Here is a 21,109-nt window from a genome sequence, read left to right as displayed (position 1 = left end):
TGGAAATTAATCAACACTGCTTGAAAGCATTTTCTTATTCTTCTTCACGTCTCATGGTCTAAATCCAGTAGGTCTTCAAATAATCATTTTTTAAATTAAATTATATCACTCCCTGGAAATGCCACACACTAGGTCAAAAGTTCTGTGCATATATATCATCCAGTACTGTTTGTTGCAGAGAGCTAACAGGGCCAGGAGGAGTTCATTTATCTGTTCTTGGACCCTTTTAGTGTTTATTAACATATTTTTACATGCTTTAGGTTCTATTAGGAAACAAAGACAACCATTTTTCCTCCTCCAAGGAACATAATTCTGGGGATTCTGGCTATAAGTCTACGTGAGAATCAGGGTTGGATCATACCAGTTCTACTCAAGACACATAGTTATTTTGAGGGCATTGGGAAAAATTATGACATAACTATGAGACAAAAATAGTGATGCATTAACTGGTAGAAAAGAAGACATGAGGCAAAAAAGGAATGCCACAGAATTCTAGAGATAAAACCGCAAATAGGACGTAAGGAACAACTGAAATAACCTAAAAAAATATATTCGTATAAGACCGGATAAGCTCTGGCACACAGTTTAAGGACTTGGAGTTCATTCATTCGTTACTCATAAAGTAATTTGAGAACCTGGAAAGTGCTTAGTTCTGTGCCAGTCACTGGGGGGATACAAAGACAGTACTGACATCATCCTTGCCCTCAAGAACACTATTAAAAGATCCTAATCAACTGTGAATAAAATTACTTACATGTAAAATAATTAGAGAACTAGAAGGCAGCATATAATACACTGCAAATAATATAATATACATCCTGGCAACATGGCAAACTGGAAATAAATGGACCTAGATACATTAGGCAAAACGTCTAATAGTGGATTAAAAATATGTTTAGGAAATAAATATACACTGCTAAATGAAATTTACAGGAGGCCATTGTTTTGGACCAAGCTTCTGTTCTAGGCCCCAACAGACCAGACTAAAAATCCAAATGAAGTCACTTATCCTAAAGTCACTACTAAACCTAAACTAAGTTGTTTTCTGACATTGCAAGGAGAAACAGCTAATTTCCCTAGCAGGCCAGTTTATAATCTTCAATAGGCTTGATAATGAAGTTCCCTCTGCTTTAATTCTTACACAAAAAAGTGTCCCCAAGTAACCTGATGTTAACTATTATTTTTCTGTTGCCCTGTTTCCTTGTCCTGCTTTACAAGAAAAGTAGATTTGAAAGGACTACTATGCTCTTTGTTCTTTGCTTCTGCTTTCTTCAGACTTTCTCTGTCTATAAAGCCAATTCCTTCTGCTCATCTCATTAAAACACTGATTCTGTTTCACGGAATGAAGTGTTGCCCAATTCTGGAATCACAAATAAAGCCAATGAAGATCTTTAAACTTAACTTGTTATAATTTTGTCTTTTGATGATACTTTACTGTTGCAAATTGAGATTATTTACCACATATAGATCTCTGAACCCAGAAGGATTAAGAGGCAAGAAGCAATGGGGCAAACACAAAATGGTACACATTTAGGTAAGTCTAAATAAACTGTAAAGCCACTAATAGTTAATATTCATTTGGGGAGATGGTAGAAATAAAATGTCAGGCAACAAAAATATAGAAGATAAGTGAGTGGTGACTAGAATTAAAACAATCCAAGGTCTTTTTGTTATTTTGGAGAAAGAGCCCTATCTTTCTCAAGAATCCTTGTTCTGATTAATTTTAAATGCAAATATTCATGTTAAGAGATTAACGTTAACCTCTAAAACAATAAAAATATAATCTATAATTTCCAAAGAAGAAATATATATATATCTGATTCAAGAGAAGACAGAAAAGAAGCAAAATAGGAAAGAAATGAATAGTAGACAGAAAAAATAATATGGTAGAAATAAAACCAAAACATCAGTAATAACACTTAATTGTTAAAGCTTTCTCAGACTGGACTGAATAAGAAAACATAATGCAGTTATGTGTTGTGAAACACACATGTCTAGACATGTCTAACTCAAAAATATTACAGACTGAAACCAGAGAGATATAGAATAATACTCTTGGCAAATACTCATCAAAAGAAAAAATAATTGTAACTATAATATCAGACAAAATGAATGTTAAAGAAAAAAATCATAATTGAGGGAAAAGAAAGTCCATAATGACAAAGGAAATGATTCATCTGTGAGACATAATCTTAAACTTGCATGTCCCTAACAATAAAGCTTAAAAATATATAAAGCAAAAACTGAAAGAATCTACAGTCATAGTGGGGGATTTTAATGCATCATTCTTAAAAACTGAAAAACAGATAAAATATTCATAAGAACAGATGATTTTACTAATATTCATAAAATTTACCATTTGAATATATTCAAAGGCTTGTCCTAATCCTGCACCCAACAATTAGAGAAGATACATACTTTCAAGTACACACAGAACAAACACTGCCCACATACCCAAGCACAAAGCAAGTCTCAACAAATGAAGAATCTTTATTATACAAACCAAGTTTTTTGAACAAAAAAGCCCTAAAATCCATGTTTGGAAACTTAAAAAAAAATTCCCATTGTATGGTTCAATGCATAAATTCTAATGGAAACTGCAAGATGTCTAGAACTGAAAGACAACAAAAATTTCAAATTAAAACTGAAATGCAGTTAAAGTAGTACTTACATGAGAATTTACAGCCTTTCATGAAATTATTAGAAAAGATGGTTAAAAATATTAATGAGCTAAGAATTGACAAAAGAGAAAATCCAGGGAAACCCAAAGAAAACAGAAGGAAGAATAGATATTAATGAAATAAAAACCAAACAATAGAAAGGATGAAACCAAAAGGCTGGTTTTTTGAAAATACATAAAATAGACAAATTTTCAGCATGAATGGAAAAAAGGAAAGAAAGAAATAATGCTAGGAATGAAAAAGGGAACAAAAGTAGGTGTCATTAAAATTTCAAAAATAAGACATTACTATAACAACTTTATAAACTTGAAAGCAGGAAAAATGGACAACATTCTGAAAAATATTAATACTTGATTTAAAATGTGGGGCATAGAAGACAGTTGCCACAGTAGGCTAGGACTGCAGTTACCAAAAGAACATCACAGATAAGATGGTATTTGAAGATGGGAAGCCTTGGGAGAAGGCATGCCAAACAGGGAGAATGAAAGCATGGGATAAAAGAATCTCAAGTAAATGGGACAGACACGGAGCACAAGGTGAAAAACGTAAGCTGAAGCCAGATTCTAGTACAGCGTTTCCCACTCTGCCCGAACATTCCAATCAACTGGGGAGTTTTAACAAAGAAAAAGCTCAGGCCAAACCTCAACAATCTCTGCGCTGGGCTATGATTTATAATCTCAAAAATCTATTACCTAAGTTTTGTTCAAAGGCTTTTAACATTGACAATTAAATGTGTGCAAACAAGAAAACCTTTGTTTTGTGTATTTTGTTACTTTAAACCTAAATTCCTTAGCCTGTCCCCCAATATTTTTTTCTGAGTCTGATTGCTAGGGGATGCCCCAATATTTTATTTCATTTTATTTATTTTATTTTTAGAGACAGGATCTTGCTCTGCTGCCCAGGCTGGAGTACAGTGGCACGATCATTGCTCACTGCAGCCTCAAACTCCTGGGCCAAAGTGTTCCTCCTGCCTTAGCCTTCTGAGTAGCTCGGATTACAGGCATGAGACACTGGGCCTGGCTCCTGACATTTTCAAATGACACGTTTTAATTATTTCCTCCTCCCAGCTGCAAATCTTTATATTTGTAGAAAATGTAAACTAATTACATTAGCATAAGCACAACACAAATAAAAGGCAAAGCTCCTTCTAAAGTCAACCAACAAATAGTGGAGGCATTGTGGAATCAAACATTGCTCTTGCTAGGAAGAAAGGACTTTTAATATTTTGAATTATTTGTGTCATTGCTTCTACATCTAACCAGATGTACTGTTAATCCAGAACTCACTTTTCTTGAAAAGGCAAGTCCCAGGCTGGGAGAAAAGATTTGCAATACATACATCCAAGAAAGGACTTGTGTCCAGAATATAGAAAGAATTCCTACAAATCAATAAAGACAACTGACTTTAAAATACACAAAATACTTGAACATCTTACAAAAGAAGAAATCAAATCTCCATGTGTGCTCCCACCCCACCAAAATAACATCAGGCAGCAGGGAAGCTAAAGGGTTAGATGTTTAAAATTATTGTTATGGACACTTCAGAAACTTTAACTATTTATCATGAACAGAATACAATGAAATAGTCAATGTCAATGAAAAAGTGAAAGTGTGAGGCAAATTAAATCTAGATAACACTATACATCTATAGAATGGCTAAAATAAAACAGACTGAGAATAGCAAGTGTTGGTGAGGATGTGGAACAACTAGACCTTTCTTACATTGCTGATGGAAGTATAAATTAGTATAACCACTTTAGGAAAATGTTAGGTAGTACTTTCTAAAGCTAAACATACCTTATTTCCAAGCAATCTTACACGTTTATTTATGTCCACCAAAAAGCATATACCATAATGCTCATTGCAGCTCTATCATAGTAGCCCAAACCTAAAAAACAACCCAAATGTCCAGAAGAATGGGTAAACTGTGCTATATTTGTATAATGTAATCCTATACCACAATGAAGACAAGACTATGTTTACATGCACCATGTAACTAACTCTTGCAGACACAATGTTGAGTGAAAGAAGGTACACGAAACAGTCCACACTGTGTGATTCTATTTATATGAAGTTGAAGAAGAGACAAAACTAATCTATGGGAATATAATTCAGATTAGTGGTACTCCTGGGCAGGGTCGAGGGGATGTGAGAGGGCTGTGGTTACTGACTGAAACGGGACACCAGGGAACCTTCGAGGGTGCTGAAATACTCTGTATATAATCTGGGCAGTTGTTTACACTGGTTTGTACACATGTGCAAGTTCAAGTTGCACACTTCACATTTTGTGTTTTTTACCATAAGTAAATGTTATATTTCAAAAAAAGGGCAGGGGAAGATAATAAAAGAAAACAAGAAAGTATTTCAATTTGTGTCTTTTAAGTTTCCTTTGAAAGAAGAAAGGACATTACACACAAGTCACTCAGAGTTGAAACATGAACACTTGATAGTTTTAAAGTAAAATCAACCTTGGTCCAAATGTTTCACATTAAAAGTATGTTATTCTGAGATCTGAATTTAATTTAGAAAGTATATAGATTTCTTACTTACCAAAGTATACCAATAAGCACATAGTTTGCAAAAAGATAAACCATGGGTTGGGCTCTATTTAGGATTTTACAGAAAAGCCTCATTTCGATATATAATGAAATAGAAATTACAAACAGAAATGTGAAAAAATTTTGAGCTACATATATTTCCGTAGAAGAGCTCTCCTTAATTCACTAAAAATGCTGACCTTTTGAAGAGGGTATACTAAAGGTTTAAGCAGTGTCCTTTGTCAATGTTGTAGTAGGGTTTACTCTATGCAGAGATCAGGCTAATAAATGCATACAGTTAGAAAGTCATCTCTATTCTAATTACAGTCTGTGCTATAGAGAAGAGGGAGCCTTTTAGATCCACTCATTTTGGTAACAGATCAATTTATGCTTTTACTAGGTTTTTGTTTTTTGGATGACTCATCAAGAAGAAATGGATTGCAAATAATACACTGCACCTATTGGTAAAATGCTCTTTAAATCAAGTGTAAGCATTCCATACTTCAGTACAAACTGGGACATTGGGATGGCTGAATCATAGGATGTAATCTCTTCTCTAGATTGTGTTTTTTCAATCCAACACAGAAAAGAAAGAGGAAAGAGGAGAATTCATGCTCATTAGAAGCGATGAAGGAAAGAATAGAGGCTCATTTCCTTTTTAAAAAAATGAAATCCAGACTTTAAAAACTCAGCTGAAATCTTTGTATTTATTTCACGGATTTCAGGCCCAAGGATTTCAGAGGCCTGAAATGATATGAAGGCTCTATTTCCGCAGACAACAATGTATTCTGTTCATGATAAATGGTTAAAGTTTCTGAAGTGTCCATAACAATAATTAAAAAAACCTAACCCTTTAGCTTCTCTGCTGCTGATGCTATTTTAGTGGGGTGGGAGCACACATGGAGAGGTGTGTCAGTGTGTGAGATGGTCCACCTGCCTGCGATGTCCTGAAGAGCAAGATGGAATAGAAATGTGTTTTAAAACTTTCATAAGAACCAAAGAACAGAACCAGAACACAGCTGCTTGTAATTGCTCTATTTATTAATACATATATCACAAATGTTCACAATATCAATGCATTCTTGTTGGCATGCTAGACAGAGGCATTATTTTTGAAGATCTTTTAAAAATATTTTGACTTGTTCCCCCTTCACACTCATTTTTAAATTGTTTGGATGAGGTCCTCAATGTCTATAATGTCAATACAAGAAAAAAATACAGAGAGAAGTAGTAAAATAACACAATAGCAATTAATTGGGGAAAAACAAAATATCATGGCCTTCACAAGAAGCAACAACACAGCTTTGTAACAGGGTTATACAGGTTTCAACTGAGAGGCAAAGATGCACTAAACTGCCTACACATACCCAGGTATGTAACAAGCAAGGAGGCCACCTCAAGTTCAGTTTCCTTCATGCATGACACATGCTTTTTTTCTCCTCATGGACAATTATTGATGTGTTTGTTTACATGTCTTAGGCAGCCTGAAGAAGGTAGGAAAGCCTTAGTAGAGGGAAAATCAAACCAAATGAGATTAAGTCAAAAGAACAGATAACTATCGTCTGCTTATCTACTTAAAGGTGTGTGGCATTTACCACAGTGAGGAGCTAACAGGAGCCTCCCACACTACATGCAGGGCCCAAAGGGGCCAGCGATGGTGTGATAACCAGTCACCGATGATGAGTTGCAGTTGGACCAAGTACAGATGGAGGGGCTGGCCCATGCAGGGCCTCGGGGTGAGGTTCACTAGGACTAGCTGCAGGGGGACCTGGCTACACTCTGTGGCACAACAGGGCTTCACAAAATGGACACTACACGTGACGTGGGCTGAAAGGTGGAGCAGAGACTGGGTGGGAGTGTCAGTTGCACGTTGGGGGGTAAGGGGTAGAGGGAGCAGGGCAAGTGTATTATGTACTGTGCTCTAACATTCTTTGGAAGTCTTTCAAAGATTGCTGCAGTTCCTTTTTAAAACAGGTCTCTTATTCCGTCATTCTTGAAAGACTAAGAGAGAAATGAGAACATGTGAGTGATTCACCAGTAATAAGGACTTGAAAGATAACAAGCTGAAAAAAGCATTTCCACATTTTCCACAAAAGAACCAATTATACCTCCTTCCCAGAACCACAGAAATGAGATTTCTGAACATGGACAAGTGCCACCAAGATCAGGTAGCTCAATAGCCAGGGAGTACTCCTGCACATTTGAAGGGTAGTAAGTGTCCCAAAGGGGACCCCTCAAAATTAAACACTCCCCACTGTCACCTACCTTCTCCTTACACCATCTCATACTGATTGGCCGTGATGAACCGGGACAGACAGCAGGCCAGCAGCATGCCAATTAACTGTTGCCAGGGAGAAAAACGAAAATGAGAATCTCAAGTCACCGAACCACACCCTTTTAATATTTAATTAACAATTTTATATATTTATGGGGTATGTGATTTTTGACATATGCGTATCACTAGACATAATTTTTTAACAACCAAGTGTTTCTGTATGTAAATGGGGAAAGGGCACTAGAGCAAAAGATAAAACCAGATTTCAACCATGGGATCTCAGCTGTTGGGAGTCTAACTGCAGAGTCAACTGGAAGTTCTCAAACTGGCCATCATGTTGCAGCTGTAGCTCACTCTGGATATTTAAGAACAACTTTTGACACTTAAGGAGTATTAAAATTTGTTCATGTTATGAGAGTAATAAAAAAATTAAGGAACACAGAATTTAGTGATATATTAACTAGAAGGCTAAAATTTAATTCACATCTATAGCACATGCATTTGGAAGATTTCTCAGCATACTATGATGTCTCAGCCATACCCAGCTGATAAAATAATAGTTCTTTCCTTGAGGCAAGAATAGAGACACTATTCTTGACCAGGCACATTCACCAGTGAGGTAAGAAAGCCAAGGCTTATGAAAAGGTAGGAGGGGCTAGGGGAAAGTGGGGCTTTATATTCTGTCTCTCGGCCATGTAGATATCTTAGGCCTAAGTGGGCTCATCTACACCCAGGGCCCACCTCCCAGTTTTTTTAGGGGCCTCAGGACCACCAGTGATGTAGTACCTCCACCTCCTCAGAAGATTCTAGTCCTCCACTTGTCTTTGTGCCTTGATCTAAACTGTGGCACAAGTGAATCTAATAAAGATGATTGTGATACTCTCAAGACACCCTTAAGCACATCTTGTTCTGTTCATTAGAAAAGAAAATTTCCATTCATGAATCTGGAGGATCAGCATTCTTTAGAGAGGAGCCCAATTGTGCACTTGAGTCTACAGGCTGCTTTCTCTTGGCCAATGTAGTCCCTCCTCCTTAGATAACTGGGCATGTTTTACTGGATCAGAGGTGGGAATAAACTGTTTCACTAGAAGTGTGACCCCAGGACCAAGAGCATCACGATCACCTGGGATCTTTTTAGAAATGCACATTCTCAGATCTCGCCCCAGACCTGCTGAATCAGATATGCTGGGGGGTGGGGCCCAGTAACTGGTGTTTTAACAAGTCTTCCAGGGCAGGGAACTGCTCATCCAGTCCACCTAGTCACCCTTATCTTATAGGTGAAACACCTGCTGCCACTTCAGGTCCCACTGTTGGTCAGGGCAACACCTGAAGTCCATTCTCCTGGCTCTTAACCTATCCATGCAGGTTCCAGTTCTCATTTCTTATCTTCCTTTTTCAAATTAAAATTGTGCTGTGAAATATGCAAACTATAACCGCTTTCAGGTAAGGAGGCATCATCATCTTATTGGACTCGTTCTATCTCCTACCAAGGCTCTGGCCAACATCATTTGGTGCCATAAAATACATAGTCTCATGCACTTACTGCCAAGTGGCTGAAGATACCATGGCTGTAACCTTTAGAATATTCTGCCAAATGAGAAACTAAAATATGAGTGTAATGACCTTGAACCTTATAGCTTGTCTTTTTTATTAGAACTTCCATTTTCCAGAACCAACAAACACCAGAACACACTTGATAACGTCAAAAATCAAATAAGTGTCAGAGGTACATAACACATTCAGGTAGAACAGATTACAGTCATCCCTTAGTATCTGTTGGAGATTGGTTCCAGGACTTCCCAAGGATAGCAAAATCCTAGGATGCTCAAGTCCTTGATACAAAATGGTGTAATATTTGCATATAACCTATGCACATCCTCCTTTATACTTTAAGTCATCTCAAGATTACTCATAATACCTAATACAATGTAAATGCTGGGTAAATAGTTGCTATACTATATTGCTTTTATTTGCATTATTTTTTGTTGTATTGTTATTTTCAATCCATAGTTGGTTGAATCCATGGATACAGAACCTGCAGATACGGAGTGATGACTATATTGAATATCCAGGCTGGAGTGCAGTGGTGCAATCTCGGCTCACTACAACCTCCACCTTCCAGGTTGAAGTGATTCTCCTGCCTCAGCCTCCTGAGTAGCTGGGATTACATTTGTGTGCCACCACACTCAGCTAATTTTTGTATTTTTAGTAGAGATGGGGTTTTGCCATGTTGACCAGGCTGGTCTTGAACTCCTGGGCTCAAGTGATGTGCCTGCCTCAGCCTCCCAAAGTGCTGGGATTACAGGCATGAGCCACTGTACCTAGCCTGTACTGAATATTTACCACAACCTGTACAATATTACAATCTCAGTTTTCCAGATAAGAAAACTGAGGGTTATGAGAGGTTAAAGAATACACCCCAAGCTACACAGGTAATTCTCAGAGCTTAAGGTTGTACCCTCTTGTCCTATCTAAGAATAGCCCCAGCTCTGTCCTGCCCTCTACATAGAAAAGGTAAACAGGTCTTCTCAAGGGCCCCCCAAAAGAAAAGAATGACCAGCACATAATGAATCACCTTAGCAGCATTTAGACCCTGGAGGAGGCCAGACAGGAGGGTGAGGGTTAGAAAATGGATGGGTAGTAATAGGGTCTGTGTTTTCTTATGAGTACCTTTTCCTTTTGAATTTCACAGACTGAAGTCTTTTTGTTATAAAAGCACAAAATGAATTCCCTTCAGGTGCTATCAGTGGCAGGAACAAGGGTGATCTCTGGCCTTAAAAGTTAATACAGCAAGCCAGGTGAAGAGGTCAGAATTATAATCCTGGATCTATAGTAGCTGCCCAACTTCAAGCGAGTCACTCAACCCTCCCCTTCTGGAAAACAGCTCTACTGTCTTTACTCAGGACTATAATATTACATGATATGGGGAATTAATCCAGCCTAACAGGTTCCAAGTCTAGCAAAGCCCTGGGTCTATTTAGACACAGAAGTACTAAATACAGAAGCCCAGAGGACACCCCACCACCCCACCACAGACACACATGCATATGTACATATACACAATGTCACAAATTGAACAATAAACATGTCCATGCCCAGACATCCCATGGCTCTTGTCTTCCAGGCCATTTTGAGGGTGGGGATAGGACCCGGGTGATGTGCGTGCATGCTCCATTTCTCACTCTTCCCACAAGCCCTTGAGTGAAAGAGCAGTTGCCAAAGATGCAGCGAAGAGGTACCCTACTAAACACACTCAACCTTCTGCTATAAATTTATAGGGCAGCAGACCCTGCCCATCAAGTCCAGACAAATGAGGTTTACCTTGAGAGGGCAAAGGTAATGGACGTTTGTAGAGAGAAGTGTTTAATGCTTGACACAACCCTGCTGCTGTTCAAAAACAGCACTCAGGAGCTTTCAATTAGCTAAGTTAGCTAACAGGGGACAAAGTTCTTGCCCAGTCTATTAAAAGGCTAGACCCAGCTTAGTTTTCCTAATACTTTATACCACCTTTAATCTTTGAGACAATAGATGTGCATGGCCAGTTTCTTCCAAAAGATGATAGCACGGAGGTCACAAGAGCAAGCAAAGCAAAGGGCAAGAAAAGGGTCGAGGGCAGGAGAGCAAAAGTGGGAGGGAGGAAGAGAGAGAGCGAGCTCTGTTCTTTCCTACCTACTTTGTCCTCTCTGTGGCCTCTAACTTAGTAGAGCCTTCTTTATTGTAGGAAGGCTAAGGCATAGGCCAACACAACTGGTTCATCAATATCAGCCAACATTTGCTAAATTTTACTATGACATTGGCTCTAAAATTTCTGAACACATGTAGCCAAAGGTCTGGTTCCAGGTCACTGACCAGAATCAGTAGGGCTGGTTCTTTGTGAACCGGCATCTGGTAAGTGGCCACCATTGTCCCAGGGATGCCCTGGATCTATGGACGTCTGGAAGCCAACTTCAGCTTTCAGGACCCCTGAGGCTGACGGCACCATAAATAGCTGCAGTTCCTGGTGCATCTGGCTGGCAAAAGCCAGCCATAGCCATTTCTCTCCCTGCCTGAACCTGGGAGCAGGTCTCAAGTCTCTGCCCTGCTGGACCTGCCTGGCCACATGGGTGAGCAGTATGGGCACCATGGTATGATGCCACTGGGCTTTGTGTTTTATCACCCCAACAACTATGTGGCACCTTGATGAGACTTAAACTCACTGCAGAGAGTTTCAGAGTTGGGGTTCCTTAAGGCCAAAGCCGCTCTCTTACTGGCCTAGAGGGTCACAGTGCATATTCAACAATTCACAAATCACAGATTTCTTTAAGGTAGCACAGAGAGATTAATCAGGCCAGATAATTGTTTGTCTAATCATACATTTCTTCATTGGGATGTGTGAGAGAAGAGTGGAAGAGAGGTATTAATCAGGTTCATTACTTGGAGAAGGATCCATTTGATTTGATTCATCTCATTAATGAAAATAGGATCCTCTTAATACCACACACACACTCATGCTCATGGCCACATGGGAATATTCTTGGATGATAAGGTGTTTCATTCATGAGATTCCAGGTTCTTTGAGGCTCTCTTCTCCTAATGTACAGTATCAGCATAATGTCCCTTTATGGTTCTAGGATAGCTATTAGGGGAGACTTCAGCAATATTTTTTTTTCCTCCAATGGGACAGGTCTCCTCAAATGCCAAACACAAGACACCCTTTTGATGTTAACAATATGATGCTACACATACATATGTTAAGTAAACAGGATGTTCAAGGCTGTCAAGTGCATCTTGCACATTTGCATCAGTCACCAGGGTTTGGGGATCCTCTAAAATGTCCCTCAGTCATTAGAGTGATGTTGCTGAGTATTATTATTGAAATATTATAGCAACTAGAAGAAATTTCAGAGTAGCAATGACTTTTCAAATGTCTCTGGAGACTGAGTTAATTTGCATTGTTTGTGACCCCACTCTGGTTTGTCTATGTGTTGGAGTGTTGAGGGTTTAATTCACTTCATGAGCTGCAAAACAAAAACAAAAAATAACAAAGCATGGTAAAAGATAGTTTTGAAATTGCAACAAGAAACACATTTGTGTTGGCTGAGCCCACGTTCTCTTGTGAGATAAAATGTCTCACAGGTTTTGTAACTGCTTAAGAAGAAAAGCTCTTCTACTTCTCTAAGGCTGTCTAGTAAAAAACAAACCATCAGGCTAAAGTTCTATTCCTTAATCTTAGCGAGGGTTACACAGCTATGTTCATTTTGTGGTAACTTATTAAGCTGTAAACATAATTTATGCACCTTTCTGTATATTCCACATTTCAATTAGAAAGTTTTAGGAACAAACTGGAATAAAATTAAAGTGCATCTGCATTGCTAAGCAGGAGGGCCAGAGATACAGATGGCTAGGGAAAAAGTAATTAGAGTCTGAGATAGCCTATGTAGAAATTAGAGTTGTGGTTTGTTGTAGACACCAGGTCCTAAATAAAAAGAAATAAAAAAATAATAAAAAATGAGAGCTGTGGAGACATTACTCAGACAACATTAATCGAGCTTTGTTTGAAACATGATCTGTTGGTCTGAACAAAGTCTGAGTTAAACATAAACAAAGTTTGCTCTTGCTTGTTAACTATACATGTTGATTCTTCTACCCAAAGCAACATTATAGCAAGGATGTATCATTTGCCTGAGAGATCAGAAGCCTGTGGGACCATGCCCTGCCTGGTGGACGTGGGCTACATTTTAGATTTAGCTTAATCTTATTCTATCCTCCAGTGTGTGTGGTTTACTTAATTGGCATAGTACTTCTCCCATTGTTTTTTTTGAGGGTAGGTACAGATAAAGGGATATAAAATTTAATACACAAAATTTGATTTCCTCTTAAGAAACCACATAAGAATAGTCAAACCTGTTACGAATAGCCAAACTTAGAAATTAAAATAATGATCACAAGTTGAAGTTTGCTAAATTTAGGCTTTCTTTAAAGGGAGAGATCTCATCCGTAATACATAGGAACTAAGAGAGAGCAAAAAAGGGTTAGGTCGATCAGGAAAAAAGCTTCCCCCAAATCCAGATCAGCCATTTGATGTTTTGAGTTGTTTATGATCCAATTATGCCAGCACGTTATTCAGTTAACCTCCATTTGACCTACAGAAGTAGCCAGTTGTTTTTCTGGAGCTAGTCATTAGTTTAACTGTAACTGATATTCCCTTGATGACAAAACTTCATTTGAGTTGAAAAAGAAAAATCAATAAACAGATCACCTGAAGACTAATGAGCAAGGAGCTTTGACCCCATCTATCAGCTTTTCCCAAAGCACAGGAAGGCAGGCAGAGAATCTGGAGGCCAGGGAGGCAGAGGAAAGGTTAGACCAGGTTCTGCACAATTATGTAGGCTACCTGGGAGAATGCGATTCCAAACGCCACTCCAGCGATGATTCCCATGTTAGTCTCCATGAAACTAGTTACCAGATCATAACAACCCTGGAAAGAGAAAGACACTGTCTTGGAGACATGTTTTCACTCAGACCAAGCTGGGCTATGTGTACTCGAAACACTCCCAACATACACTTCAACCTTAATTCAGCAAATACAATTGCAACTCACTCTAGGGATTTATTAGCATTCTTTTCAAACTTAAAACAATAAGAAAAGGTTTCAAACATACGCAAAAATACAGAGACACATGACCCTTCCCCTAACATCACAAATTAACATTTGGTCAATCTTGCTTCATTGGAACCTCCCCAAATCCCATCCTATTTAAAGCCAATCCCAGACACAATTTCATTGACAAATGTTTCTGTAGTAGGATTAAATTTAGCAAGAAATCTGTAAGATCTATGAAGCAAACACTATAGAGACAAAGAAGTAGACTTGAAAAGACATTCCGCATCCTTGAACAGGAAATCTCAGGATCATAAACATAGTTACTAGCATTTTGACAATGAATGACGAAATCTTGAATAAACAAACCGAAATCATCTGGCTAGAGGGAAGTGTTTGAATATCTGCCAACTTTATGGAGTTTTAGGGTTCTTCCTAATGAGACCATTAGGATTTTTTAAATAGGGAAAACCTATGTTCTAGGGTCATCTTTTCCAGAGAGAGAGAGAGAGAGAGAGAGAATTTGTAAGTATATTTATTTGAAACTGGCCAAATCAACCTAGAGTCCTGAACTGACTTATTCAGCTAGGAAGACATGGTCTTTTTCCAGTTTTCTGGAAAAGGGCTTCAACTAAAATGTATAAAGTCTGCGAAAAATAAAGACATTAATTTAATAAACAGATTAAAGCTGGTTCTTGTTTATCAAGAATGGCACACTAAGTTTTAATAACATTTGAAGAACAAAAAAAACCCAACCATGTTTCCCCTTTTTAAGTTCAAATTTAACAATTTAACATTTCTTATAGCTTGTAAAATATTCTGGCAATGCTGTGTCTTCTATTAAGTGGTATCTATATACATTTGTAGTCTGCGTGCAGGAAAAAAAAATGGTGCATTAACTTACCAGTAGTGCTTTGAGACATGTTTTCTTTCGTTTTTTAAGTTCAGGGGTACATGTGCAAGTTTGTTATATAGGTAAACTTGTGTCATCGGGGTTTGTTGTACAGATAACTTTGTCACCCAAGTATTAAGGCTAGTACCCATAGTTGTTTTTCCTGATCTTCTTCCTCCTCCCACCCTCTACCCTCCTATAGGCCCCAGTGTGTGTTGGTCCCTTTGTGTGACACATGTTTTCAATGCAATTGACAAACTATACTCCTTAGTTACGTGATGCAAATTTGAAGGCCAGGGTAGGAGTGGGAAAGGAAATACATTATCACTCATGGGGAGTTTTGAAATTTGATTCCCCATAGTAGAAGCTTACTGATTTCACTTTTACTAGTGAGACTGTATATCACACAATTTTTTTTCATTTTTTCTTTTCTTTTCTCTTTATTTTTTTGAGACAGAGTCTTACTCTGTCACTCAGGCTGTAGCTGGGATTACAGGTGTGTGCCACCATGCCTGGCTAATTTTTGTATTTTTAGTACAGATGGGGTTTCACCATGTTGGCCAGGTTAGTCTCAAACTCCTGACCTCAGGTGATCCACCCACTTCGGCTTCCCAAAGTGCTGTGATTACAGGCATGAGCCACCGTGCCCAGCCTCACACTATTTTTCAAAAGGTAGTAGAAGAGAGAAGAATTTGTGTTAGAAAGAAGACAAAATGAGAAGAGATGTGGATATTCTAACACTTTCCCAAAAGGTAGCAGCTAGGACAGCAGTTTGCCAGGCTGGCCATCATTACTATATCTTCTCCCTGCAGTGATGATGGGGCTAAAGAATGAGGTCCAGATCAGCACCAGTGTTATGTAAGCTCAAAATTTGGAAACACAAGCCTGATAATACAACTCAGAGAGAACCAGAATGAGCTATTTTCTTATTCTGCAAAACAGTTTGGCATAGATTTTTTTCTGGGCACTTCAATTCTACACTTAAGCTGAATATATTTTCTAAAGTATGATTTCTACTTCATTCTAGAAGATTTTAGACTTGGTCACATTATTTTTGGTAAGGCCACTCCAACCAGTAGGAGAAACCAGAAAAAGGAAATAGCTGCCTGGCATTAGTACAACTGAGCCGAAATAGTTCTCTCTAAACCTTGTTCCTCAATCTATGGATCTTGAATGAGCAGTATTTCTTCACCTAGGAGCTTGTTAGAAATGCAGAATTGGAGGCTCCACCCCAGACCTACTGAATCAGAATCTGCCAAATCCATGGGTTATTGCTTTTGACATATTTTTAATGAATTTTAACCAGATCTCCCGACACTTCATATGCCCATTAAAAGGTGAGAAGCACTCTTCTATAAGAAATGTTTTCTCATTATTTTTTACTCCAAATAAGAAAGCAAGTTAATGAATCATATCAGTAATAGGATTAATTAAAATAAGAAGATATAAGTGACTTAGTTTTTTTGTTTTTAAACAATAAGAGACCAATGTCAAAATAAATGTTTTCCATCTCTGGATTTTTCCGTTATTTACTGCATGAACCCCAAAGTTCATTTTCCATGTCTCAGCACAGATCCGCATACTGCAAGAGCTGATTTAATACTGCAACCACAGGCCATGTTTGCATTCAACCTTAAATTTTCCCCTAAACTATGATCTTATCTACTCACAACAATCTCTCTCAATTTCCTAATATGAAAGTCGGTTGTCAGGTGTGAGATAAATCTACACAGACCTGCTAAGTATCCTAGGAAACACTCAGAACAGTTCATTTGCTCACCCTCTCAGCACGTCTAAATCAATAGTCACCAATGGAAAACATCTGCAAGTGACCGACTTTAACTACTAGAAGTAGAAAACTAGTTCCAGACAGGTTATGGGAAGAGGTATCTCTGTAGCTGCCAAGCAAAGTAACTATGTTCCTCTTGCCCTTACGAACTGTCAAAGAATTCCTATGAAGTAGGATTTCAGCCAATGCTATTAGCCAACTGAACGTGCAGACATTTCATCATCCTGCTAGTAAAATCAAAATAAAACCTGTCCCCAAATCCAAACAATAAATATCCTATTTAACTGTTCATATTTTCCTCCTGTTCTCTCCCAGTTATCTGTACAAGACAGGTTTCTCAAGCTTCCTGGTAAGAGCCAAGAATCATCTTTCTGTGCTATCAGAGTAAGTACAGGGTCCAAGACACCACAGGATCTACAGGGATGATCCACTTGTTCTAAATCATAGGATTCCATATAACTAGAATGTGGCAGTAGTTAAGCTTCCTAGGGGAAGGAGTCACTGGGAGGAAGGGTAACATTTATGAGCATCTACTATTACCCCATTCCAATCTTCCACCTTGTATAGATTAGGTGTCTGACATTGAGTCAGGAAAAGTAATTTGTCTCATAAGTTCAGGTGGGCATTAAATAAGAATGTCTAAGGAAACTTGCTAGACAAATTTTAGTTTTCATTCACTTTTTCTCCTCTGAGGGAGCCAGGTTGGAGGCTATAAGGTAAGTAAGAGAGAAGTTAAGCAGATCTTCTAAGTATCTGAGGTGGCCAGGAAAATATAAAGTTGGATTATAGTGGGAAGGTGGAAAGTGAGGTCAATGTGTAGGTTTATCAATGAAATGAAAAAATGTGACCCCATCTCTATTTCTGGAAATAATTGTAAGGATTATAGATGCACTATAAGATACGTCTCCAAACTTGTTTTTACATACTAACAAAAGATCCTCCCTATAAGAAACTGCTGCATCATTTTTAATAAAAGACTCCATGTGATACAGAAGACAAATTTCACCATCATCATTTGTATTACAGTTAACATGTATCACATCTGTGTCATAATCTGTGCCAGGCACTGTGCTTTTGACACTTTATCTCATTAAATCTTCAAATCAAGCACAAGGAACATGTACTATTATTATCCGCATTTTACAGACAAGAAAAGCAAGACTGACAAAGTTAAGTAACTTGACCGAGATCACATAACCAACAAGTGGCTCAGTCAGAATTTCTACTGGAGCCTGACACTAGACCCTGTGCTCCTGACTTCTGGATCCTCAATTTTCACAAAAGAAGAGGAAGCTTGAGTGGGGGAAAAAAAAAGACTTGGGTACTGCTTTCATGAACAACCTTCTGAAGCTCTGTTATATCAAATATCTCACTGCCATAGAGTACTTCTTGCCTTCCATAAATTGGAGTATCTACCACATGCCAGGTATGCTTAGCACTTCATAAAATGGAAGCATAATGACACGTATGGGTACTCAGTGGGGATGTCCATGAAGAAGCCAGAAGTTACCTTATTAACTAATAAGAGATGAAGGAAGCCTCAATGTTTGGGTTCATAAGAAAATTTAAATAGAAACAGATGTCCTTTTAACTTAGACAAGAAGCAGTCAGTACTGAATCTTACTGAACTATCTTTTTTTCTCTGAATTATTCAGTAGCTGGTCCAGATCACATAGAATTTTGAAGGCATCATATGAACAGAATTTTACCTTAGCAAGAAAAGATTTACCCCTTGACTGAATAACAGGACGTAAACACAATAGTAGGTTTTTTCCTCCCTTTTGTTTACCAAAATATATGTTATATATGGTATTTCTCTAAACATTTAAGATGTAGATAATCTTCACATGCAGTTATATCATGTCTTCATCGTATTCTCTGTAAAATGGAATGCAGAATTGATTTTCTTCTTCTCTGACTACTAAAACTTCATTTCCCTCATTTTCACTATGTACTAACTTTTAAATTTCGTTTAGTCCTCTTTTTTCCCCTCTCTAATTTCTTTGGGAGTCGGGAGGTTGACAGTGAGTTGAATCGGAGTTGCTGATTTCTTTTCCTATGGCAGTAAACTCCCTAAAATAAAGGCCACCCTCCTAGCAGAAGCAGATGCTGTTTGTCAACTCTACTCCCCTCTTGCTGTCAAAGACTGACACCCAGCTGCAAACAATTTCATGTTTAGATGGTATATTAAGCAGAAGACGGACACCCCAAAAGAAGAAAGCCAACGCTCGCTGTCTGACATAAGCATCAGGGTTAACAGGAACTGCTTACTAAACCTTCCTAACTATGCCTGGTAGATCCTTGCTGTGGGAGAGAAAGACAAGGCTGATCTGAGTCACAGCTTTCTCTTTTAGAAGTGAGAAGCCTCAAGTGCCTCTCCCAGGCAATCAAGGAACCACAAAGTAAGATTCTCTTTCCCTTGACTACTATTTCAAATCTATTTGTCATAATTTCATGGAAACAAAAAAGCCCCCCCAAACATTCACCACTGGTCCCATCTGGGCCGGGAGAAAGCGGGTACCTTCTGGTTAACTTTGGTGGCGGCCACAGTCAGATTGTGTAGATCCTGGGGATTACAATCAGTTTCGTTCATGCAGCAGCTGGGGGGGATGCCATGCTCCAGGAAGTAGGGGCTGGTGCTCCAGTTGGTGTAGTTCTGCACACCACAGCAGCTCAGCTATTAACAGGGAAAGGAAAAGAATAAAAAAATGGCAGATCAAATGTGGTCTCCTCAATCACTGCCTTGTAACTTTTACAAGAGAAACACAGGCAAAAGCCCTAAGACAACATGTGCAGCTTTGGTGTGTCAAGATGAATGGAAGCTCCAATAACAATTATACCCATATTGATGCTTGTTTGATCTCCAAGAAGGAAGTTCTAAATTATATATCACATTGGCTTTCTTATCGCCTCCACAAAGCAAAGCAGTGCGTCTGTGTCCAACTCACAATTACCTATTGATATAGATGTATTCATCCACTAAATCAGGACTATTGATTGGTGAATTGAGGCAAATATGGTTTCAAAAAACTCTCCCCTGGGATATCTACTAATAAGTAAATAAATAGTTCTTAAGAAAAAAAGATGCACATACAGAAAGGGAGAGCCAAAGCTGGTAATCTATAGCCCAGGAGCTACCTGTTTTTGTAAATAAAGTTTTACTGGGACACAGCCACAACTATGTGTTCACATACTGTCTGTGGCTGCTTTTGTGCTACAGTGGCAGAGATGAGTAGTTGTGACAGAGTTTATGGCCCTCAAAGCCTAAAATATTTACTATTTGATCCTTTACAGAAGAAGTTTGCCAACCCCAATGTAGAGAATATTAAAGCAAACGGGGCAAAAATATAATTAATTGGTAAATCTGAGTATACAGTTCCTTGTAGTATTCCTGAGACTTTTCTGTATATGTTGGAACTTTTATCAAAATAAATTAGAAAAAAGACTTCTTCTGAAGTAAACAAAACCAAGAAAAACCAAAGCAAAATTCTCCTTAGTGATTCCTGATGGGCAGTTATGCTTGAGTGCCAGCACTTGCCACCCAGACAGGAAATCTCTCTTCTATTTCCCCCATATCCTCTGCAAAGCATCAGGCAGCTCACCACCTTCACATACCTAACAGAGCCTCAGTTTCTTCTAGGTCCACTCTATGCCCACTCCACTGCCCCAGCCAGTGAATGCAGCTCGCCTGAGCTCTCCACCCAGCCTGAAGACATCGATTCCAGAAAGCCAGCCTCCGGGAGCCAACTCTAAGCAAGGTGGTCACACACTCACTGCCTAACTCCTTCCCAAGGGTTCAGATCTGAAGAGCAAATGAGCTGTCCTTGGCATACTTGCAACCCTTACTGATACAAGGCACACTCAAGGGAGTGGTCCTCCTTGACATTAATTACCTGAATAACTGGAGCCTGGACAAGGACTGGGTGTCAACTCTTGGCAATGGAACTGGACTAAGAGTTGAAGAACGGGAACAAATAGCAACTACTGGGCCAACCTACAGGCAGTCCATAAGTCTAAGCCTAGACCTCATAGTTAGTTCACACCCTCATCTCCTCTGGAACTTACGCTGCGCTGCACATGGTCCACTGCCCGGCTCCTCTCATCATTGCCATTGTAAGTCTGCATAGCGTCCGTGTAAGTCCTCAGGAAGGTGTCCTTGATCTATGGAAGACAAGGAGGGATGTGATTGCAGTCCACCACAGCCCAAACTGACTCCAATTCTTACCAACTTCTACCCTAACATAGCCTCTTCTGAAAGTCTCTGTATAAATGTAGGCCAGGGAGGCAATGCCCCATTTTCTGAGATGGAAAAGCTCAGAAAATTCACCAGGGGGTTTTTAAGCTCCGGAATTTAAA

General features: G+C 38.8%; 1 protein-coding gene across 3 annotated transcripts in view; it reads right to left on the bottom strand.

Annotated features, from left to right (window-relative positions):
• Positions 1-6,237: 6,237 nt before the first annotated feature.
• The window catches only part of TSPAN7 (tetraspanin 7), a 127,592-nt gene continuing 112,720 nt past the window's right edge, over positions 6,238-21,109 (bottom strand). For 2 of the 3 annotated variants that reach the window (XM_009438946.3, XM_063803780.1), the window contains exons 4-8: positions 20,819-20,914; positions 19,275-19,430; positions 13,866-13,949; positions 7,483-7,558; positions 6,238-7,218 (exon numbers count right to left, since the gene is read on the bottom strand). In XM_009438946.3, coding sequence (XP_009437221.1) covers positions 7,490-7,558; positions 13,866-13,949; positions 19,275-19,430; positions 20,819-20,914 — 405 coding nt within the window. In that variant the 3' untranslated portion in view covers positions 6,238-7,218; positions 7,483-7,489. Of the gene's footprint in view, positions 7,219-7,482; positions 7,559-13,865; positions 13,950-19,274; positions 19,431-20,818; positions 20,915-21,109 lie in introns of those variants that run through there. The other variant, NM_001009070.1, reaches the window with a different exon arrangement.

The sequence above is a fragment of the Pan troglodytes genome, chromosome X (genome assembly GCF_028858775.2).
Source record: "Pan troglodytes isolate AG18354 chromosome X, NHGRI_mPanTro3-v2.0_pri, whole genome shotgun sequence".
NCBI classification, from domain to species: domain Eukaryota; kingdom Metazoa; phylum Chordata; class Mammalia; order Primates; family Hominidae; genus Pan; species Pan troglodytes.
This window is presented reverse-complemented; position numbering and strand designations above follow the sequence as displayed.